At 35.8% G+C, this 8,001-nt stretch overlaps 1 protein-coding gene across 3 annotated transcripts; it reads right to left on the reverse strand.

Annotated features, from left to right (window-relative positions):
- Positions 1-5,373: 5,373 nt before the first annotated feature.
- LOC137743485 (dof zinc finger protein DOF3.6) lies at positions 5,374-7,119 on the reverse strand. Of its 3 annotated transcripts, none has more exons than XM_068483386.2 (3): positions 6,927-7,119; positions 6,295-6,733; positions 5,374-6,189 (listed from the first exon to the last, which is right to left on the reverse strand). In XM_068483386.2, exons 1-3 carry the CDS (start codon positions 6,975-6,977, stop codon positions 5,678-5,680), a joined length of 1,002 nt encoding a protein of 333 aa, XP_068339487.1. In that variant the 5' UTR covers positions 6,978-7,119; the 3' UTR covers positions 5,374-5,677. The 3 variants fall into 3 exon arrangements, with proteins under 3 accessions (XP_068339487.1, XP_068339486.1, XP_068339485.1); XM_068483385.2 differs by having other exon boundaries at positions 5,374-6,627; positions 6,709-6,733; positions 6,927-7,118; XM_068483384.2 differs by having other exon boundaries at positions 5,374-6,733; positions 6,927-7,117.
- Positions 7,120-8,001: the final 882 nt, after the last annotated feature.

Below are 8,001 nucleotides of genomic sequence, written 5' to 3' on the forward strand. Positions count from 1 at the left end.
AATTGAGAAAGGAATTGCCATTGTTTTGGGCGATTTGGAACCTGTCATATCACATGGTATGCACAAGCTTGATGAACAGTTATATATTGGAACACGGCTGGCTTGCTTTTGTGACATGTATGTGTATATACGGTATAGTGTTATTCACACATTTATTTTTATTTCTCACACATAATTGTTAAGTTTTGGTCATTGATTATTTTTCAATTCCTTCGATCTGATAGTAAAAGATTAAGAGAAGTGTGAGACATAAAAATAACTAAATAAGTGTGGATAATACTACCTTATATGTATTATTGAACTTTTCATGCACATGCGTAATATGTTTTGCTCATGAGATGTAGAATTTAAAATCAAAAGAATATTGTGCATCTGGTAGAAGAAAGTAATTGTCAACAACACGATAAGACAGTGAGATAATCTAACATGATTTGAAATTCTAAAGAATCCTCTCTCTCGGATTGAGAAATTAAGGTTAACTGAATTTTCCACTTAAATTGAAAAAAAAAAAAAAAAAAAAAAATTGTTTGTAACCTATTATATTGAACCCAAAATTACCGAATACCGGTCAATAAGGAAGTATCATGAACCACCAAAGGGTTCCTGTTGAAGCACTCCTGCCGAAGAAGGTACAAACCAACCTCACAAGAAGTGAGAACCACGACAGTGGTGATTACTCAATGGCTATCCTCATAATTAACCAATAGGAGGATCTCCATTCCGCCAACTTGGAGCCCATTTTCTTAAGGACACGTGGCAACACTACAACAACTTTCTTAGAGTCCCATGTCGATCATGCTCTAATATCTCTATGCTTAGATCTATACTAAGCCAACATTGTATTTTGTAAACACTGCATTATTAATGAGAATTCCTAATTCTATGGTAGCCCAACTAATCAACTTATAGTGAACCGGTACCACGTACATCTCATGTCTACTTCTACACATTTTATCTCTACCTATAGACACCCTTTATCTCTATACCTATCATTTCCACTTAGCGACCAAAGTACCCTTGCGAAGGTCACTTTATCATTCTTTGCATTGATTTAAAGTCCACCCTGTTTTGTACATCAACAGAATTGAAAGATTAAGGACCACATTATCATATCATTTGAAGAAAAAAAATTACAGGAAACCATGCTATATTGTAGAGGCAATGATGTGACAAGATACTAACATGTCCTTTATACCAAATGAAATTCAGAGAACTTTGTGCAATGGAGTATTTTATCACATACATTTTTTTTCCTTACAATAAAACTTGAATTTAGAGCCTTTCTTTCAAGCCCCATGTCCTGTTTTTATGCTCTTTGATTTAACAACATAGCAAACAAATCGTCATGTATGAAATATAAAATGTGTTTAGAACCTCTTCTAATAAAGTGTAAACTAAGTAATGCCTTTTTTTTTCTTGTCATATTATATACATAAACAGATAAAGAATATGCAACATATATAAGAAAATATCTTCAATAGTATGTGGCGTTGAATGATACGATAAATAAATTACTGAGATTGAAAAAAGAAGATTTAAACAGTTGTGAAAATCAAATATAACAGCTAAAACGTTCATAGCAATGAGTAGCATTGAAGCCACAAGATAAAATAATTTGGTAAAGCAATGGAGTAGCATTGAAGCCACAAGATAAAATAATTTGGTAAAGCAATGGAAGCTAATTAATCTTCAACAAATTACTCTGAAGTTACTCAAGTAATTTTACATAAAATATAGAACATACCTGCAACGTGGTTAAAAAGATCTGAGTTTAAAATGCAAGCTAATTAAGGACACAAGTACCACGTGTATATGTTTTTTAATATAACGATATATTTACATTAAGGGGATGGGGGAATATATTAGTTGCGAACTCGTTATTCTTGAGATTCAAACCTTTTATTTACAAGTGAAGAAGAATATTATTATACTGTATTACTAAGTGGCACTGCATGACAGATATCTGTAATGACTGTCAATTTTAGTAAAATAATGACAATTTATTATTATGTTGTTTAGGAGTTTGCTGCGTTTAATCATAAAGGTTTTTTTTAACAATAACATCGAGAGTAATGAAGAATTAGGCAATCAGAACTACACATAAGTTCGTGGAAATAAAATTACCAAACTCCGCGAGAAAGATTCAAGAAGCCAAATGGCCGACGAGAAACGGTATAAGTTATTTCTCTGCGTTCTTCCAAAAAGATGAGGGCCAAGTTAATTTTATGTATACTGTGGTTGTTTTAAGCTTATCATTATCTTTCGACTTGTAAAGAATCCAGCAAACTGTTGACGTATCTTACGCTTTTAACTGAATAAATACCTACGAAGCTTAACGTTGGCAAACCTAGCAAAACTAACAACTCAAACTGAATATGCAGATGGCAGCAAGTAACTATATATTATCTAAAATATATATTAGAATTTTTTGAGGTTTAAAGAAGAACAAATGTGAAAAGAAAAAAAGAAATGCAAATTAAACCATGGCCCATTTGGAAGAAGAAGAAACGTCAGAAGGTGATAAAGAGGAATAAAGTGAAAAGGAAAAATAAAACGCAGGCCCATCTGCTTATGGGACATGATAACTTTTTTATTGTGCCAGAGAACATCATTTAGTACATAAGGTTCATAATATAAGTAATTAATTTTTTTTTCAAGTATTTAAACATTTATATTATGATAGTTGATATACTAAATCGTGTTCCTCACACACTAAAAAATCTCTCAAAAAACACAAGCATTGAAGACAGAGAGAGAGAGAGAGAGAGAGAGAGAGAGAAAGAAGAGTAGATTTAGCACTTATCAATGAGTGGGTCAACAAAATGAACATACATAAAAATTGAGGTCGTGGAATTCCGAGCCCTGCATGGTTTGATTTAGTCTTTGATTGCTTTGCTCTTCCAAAATGGCGTAGCTCTGTCAGTCTCTCATCAGGCTTCATCAACAGCAACCATTCCTCTTTTATTTCTTTGCTTTCCCTTTTGCCACCACCATATGCATAATGCATATCACATTTTCTACTCACAATAACTGCTTTTGCAGTCTACGTCCATGACTAATATCAAATATCGAGAGCGAGAGAGAGAGTGAGTGAGTGTCTGCTTTAATTTTTTGCTCAACATGTACATTTTCTACTCACAATAACTGTTTTTGCAGCATACGTCTCATGACCAATGTCAAATATCGACAGAGAGAGAGAGCGAGAGAAAGAGTGTGTGTGTCTGCTTTAGTTTTTTGCGTCTGAGCATTCTGGTTTGATTGCTTGATTGCTTTATTCGTCCACCATTGCTTGGCAGCCTTGGTTCTCACAAAAGCAAATCCTTGATGCCTCTCCTTTTCATAAGATGACCAACCCCTTTTAGCTTACAATACTAATATGTAATTGTTACATCGATCTCTGAAGAGATCAATATAGAGATCTAATCATACCTTGTTATATTCTAACGTGACAAAATTCTATTACTTTCTTGATCCAATTTCAAAAGAATGTTTGGGGGGGGAACCATGTTTGGTTTTTAAGTAGTAAACACTAAAAAACAGTGTTTAAAAGAAAGGGTAGCACCCTAGTTGTGTGTCGGATTCACTTTCAGCGTCGCTAATATAAAAGTAAAATATAGTTCTTTCAACCTACCTAGTCTTTAAAAAAAACAAATTCTTTAGAGTAATGTTATTCATACCATGTTTTTATATCACATTTCTATACCATCTTAGGTGGCATCTGATGTGGATAGCCACATCATTTGAAAATTTTGCAAAACTCAAGGAAATGAAGGGGAAAGACTCCTTGTATATCACAATCATTATTTAATTAACTAGTTTTTTTTAGTTATTAGTTTATTAAATAATGAACTAAATTTAAAATTTTGATTAATTCAAATAATGTGGTTGTCCACATCAAATGTTACCTAAAATGGTATGAAAATGTAGTACAAAAACATGATACGAATAACATTAACAATATTGTAGACTAGTTGCAGATCACTTGGGTTTGGTTGGTTGTGAAAATTGGATACTTGCATGCATGGTTTTTAGTGGGATTTTTGGCATTTTCTGACATTTCACTTCAAAGTTGTCAACTTTCACTTTCACCCACGTAAAACAAGTACTTCCACTGACCTTATCATTCTTATTATTATTACAAAATCATTATACATAGTACTGTCTTGTATTCATGATAATGATGCTCTCTCTCTCTCTCTCTCTCTCTCTCTCTCTCTCTCTCTCTCTCTCTCTCTCTCTCTCTCTCTCTCCTCTCCCATGTATCTCTCTCTCTGACGCACAAATCTAAAAATGTAGTAAGCAAGTTTCCTGCCAAGGTGAAGACTGAAAACAAATTAACATTCTACTGAATTCGAATCTCATAAAAACATAAGACGAGAAGCTTTCTTGGAGTTCAAAATTTGCCACATTTAGAGGAATTGGGGAAGATGGAGGAAGTAGAGTCAGTGTCCCTCTCTCCAGTCCTGATGACGCATCATTTTGAGAAAGAGACCATTGAAGGCGGTGCTTGGTGTTGGTGAATGACCTAAAGGCAACCCTTTTCAGAGCAATGGTGGACTGCGGATCAATTTCCCTCAACAAATTACTTTAGCTTTTTTTTTCAACTGAAACGATTCGAAATAAGAAGAGCAGTACAAAACTGACTAAACAGAATTACAATCCTCAATTAAGACGTCTATAATAAGATCCGGGGGATCGTCGAACCGAAAAAAAGGACTCCAGCTATGAACGGCATAATGGGCAGGCCGATGGGTAGCACCGTTGGCTTGACGGTGAACATGGATGATAGTAGCTCCAGCGATCGAGGACAACGTAGCCTTTGCATCTTCCTCGATATGCCCAACATGGGACTCATTGTATGAAGAGCATTGCATACCAGCCACGATGTGGAGAGAATCGCTCTCAATAATTCAATAATATATGAAGCTACTATCGCCCATGTTCACACATAATTAAAGTAATAGTTAATATTAATTAAACTATAGAATCTCTACATACTTCTTATTGTCCTCTTGATTCATGCAGATTTGAGCTAAGTCAAATTGGCTAAAGCAGTGCGCTTTTACTTTTGCACGAAGTTCAAATCCTCATTTATACAATAGAATAACGCTTGTATATTAATGTATATCGAGACAAAAACTTTAATTAGTTAATCGATTTGCAGCTTTTGATTGTTAAAGTGGTGTTCAATGAAGATTTTATGAACAGAAATGCATATATGGAGCTATATTTTAGTTAGATTTGTCATCCAATGACTCGATTCGCATATTGAGCTCATCGAAGCCAAAGAATCCAGTCAAATAATAGTACTTAATCTTGCAGTTTCATTTCTCATGCATACCTATGCAATTTTTACCGTACAATGCATGTGGATGAAAGAAGACATGAGAGATGTATAACATGAAATGAAAAGTTTTCACAGGGACTACTGATCATCTCATAGTGTTCAAATACAACCCATGATACACAAATTAAGGACCAAGTGCTTCAAACATATGTAATTAAACCCATACATTAATACACGCGCGATACCAACCAGCACAACATAAGTACTCAAATTTAAAAATAAAAACAAAATAAAATACAAAATAGAAAGCCTACCATTTCTTAATTGGATCCACCTCTAGTCATCATTAATGATGGTTAGGGTTCTTGAAATTCGTTGCCGTCGACCTAGTTACAAGAGATGGCTTGTGGAAGAAGAGTTGAGCCCTGATAAATCTGTCCACGCATTCAAATTTCCACCCCAGAACTGGCTATTGTTAGTTTCCGCTGAAATAGGGGTACTTGTAAAAGTAAGACCATGATTATCTTCAGTTTTCACTGGAGGAGGCAACTGCTCAGTATTAACCCTAGAATTATTCCCAACCATTGGATCAGTTGTTGCTTGATGATCGACTCCTTGATCACCCGTTTGAAATGGGTATAAACCTGTTGATGTTGATGATTCAAACCCGGTACCAACCAAAAATGGAATTTGCTGCAAGTTCGAATTACGCCACTGATTATTATGATCCCCTCCTAATATTCCACCACTTAAATTGTTCATATTATTGCCTCCTGCAATCTGATGAAACTGAAACCCCATATGATGATGGTGATGATCAGTCTGTTCCTGCTGGATCTCATTGAAGTTCAATCCCATGTTCCCAGCTACTCCATAACGACCTAGACTTGGTATGGATGAGGCTAGAAATGGTAGTGATTGATGAGTACTTGGTGGTAGTTGTGTCAAATGATGAGGAGTATTTCCAATCATATGATTTGATGAGTTGTTGGTAATTGAGTTGGAACCTGTTTGGATATGATCGCCAGTGGCTACTGGAGATTTGGATCGACTGCTGCTGCTGCTGTTGCTTTTAGTTTTCTTGTTTCGGCGACATCCTCCTCCAACAGGAACGCTCCTTAGGGCACCTCCTCGGGTCCAATAGCGCCGACATGTCTTGCAGAAGTGGCGAGGCTGAGTGAGGCTGTAGTTATTGAAGTAGCAAAACTTGGTGTTGGTGGACTCACACCGAGGACACTTGAGCGCAGTTTCTGGTTGTGGAATCTTTGCCAGACGGGCTCGATCAGACATCGAACTGGGTCTGATGGAGCCTGGGCCACCACCAACACCACTAATACTGCCTGCACCACAGACATGAGTTAGTGACGGTGGTGGAGGGAGTGGTGGAAATTCATGTGGATTTTCACTTCCAGCAGTAGTACCTCCTAGTGGATGATAATTTGGTTGCTGCAAGATAATAAAAATCAAAAGAAACTATGAGTTAACCATAAGAAACAAATATTTCTGGTATATTCACAAAGAGATCACAAAGGAATAGGAATAATTATCTTTTTAATTTGCTTTTATTTTTGTTCTTCCCTTTTCTATTTTGGTGAAGATGGAAGTTACAGATGGAAAATTAGAGCTAGAGAAACATCACCTGGTGCCAATTGGGAGGATCCACATAAACTGGAATAGATGAGAAAACCATGGTGTTTGATCTTTTTTCTTCTTTTTATAAAGTTTGATGCGTCTTTAGGAAATATGGTGGTGGAGAATCACACCAAGGGAATACCAGAGCAAGAAAGAAAGAAAGAGAAAAGAGAAAGCTAGAGAGGAGGAAAGCAAGGGAGAGTCTTTTGTATATTTTTGCTTTTATTCCCTCATTCTCTCTCTTTTTGTTTTATTAATATTTTTAGGGTTTTGGGTGGTCGACGAAATTTCTTCGCATTTAAGCTTTCTTTTGACGTTGTGGACGTGATTTAATTAGTGCTAAAAAAGCTACTTGTTGTTAAGATGTAAATGTAAAAGATTCTCATATCGATGAAAAGAAAAATATTACAACTGCTTAATTATTAAAGATTGAGTTACTTCTCATATTGCCAATTGATTTTATAATGAAACCCTAACTTTCTTCATGGTATAAAAGTAAGTTGTCCCATATGTGAAGCCCAAGGTCACACGTGCTCCACGTCATCCAATTCGTGTTGTCCACGTGTTCAGTTCAGGTGAGGGGGCAGGTGAGGATGTGAAGGTAAAAAAATTCTAGGTTTATAAGAGATTTGACTACTCCCTATGTTGTAAATTGATCTTATGATAGAACCCCAACTTTCTTTATTTGTTGTTTCTGCCTGGCCTCCTCATGCATGGAATAAAGAGAGAACGTGACACAGTAAACCAAATTACATATCACTATCTATTTATTAGTTATACGGAATAATTTGCTTAATTCATTTACCAACACGAATTTCCTTTTTGTGGTTGAAAATAAGAATTCATTAAAAACAGGCCAAAGCCTCCAGAGATACGACTGAAAGCAAAGGGGAATAGGCACAGGCACCAAAACCCTAGACAATCAAAGGAAAGGAAACTAACAAAGCCAGGTGATCAGGCCACAACCGAGCTTAGAGGCGGAAGGTATCCTTTACCAACATGACTAATTTTCAATATTGGTACCATTGGTCCTGGTTTAGGGAGTGGGATATTAATCATAAACTGGTCTTGGCCTGTAAATG

The sequence above is a fragment of the Pyrus communis genome, chromosome 11, assembly GCF_041283825.1.
Source record: "Pyrus communis isolate YQ-2024b chromosome 11, ASM4128382v1, whole genome shotgun sequence".
Lineage (NCBI taxonomy): Eukaryota > Viridiplantae > Streptophyta > Magnoliopsida > Rosales > Rosaceae > Pyrus > Pyrus communis.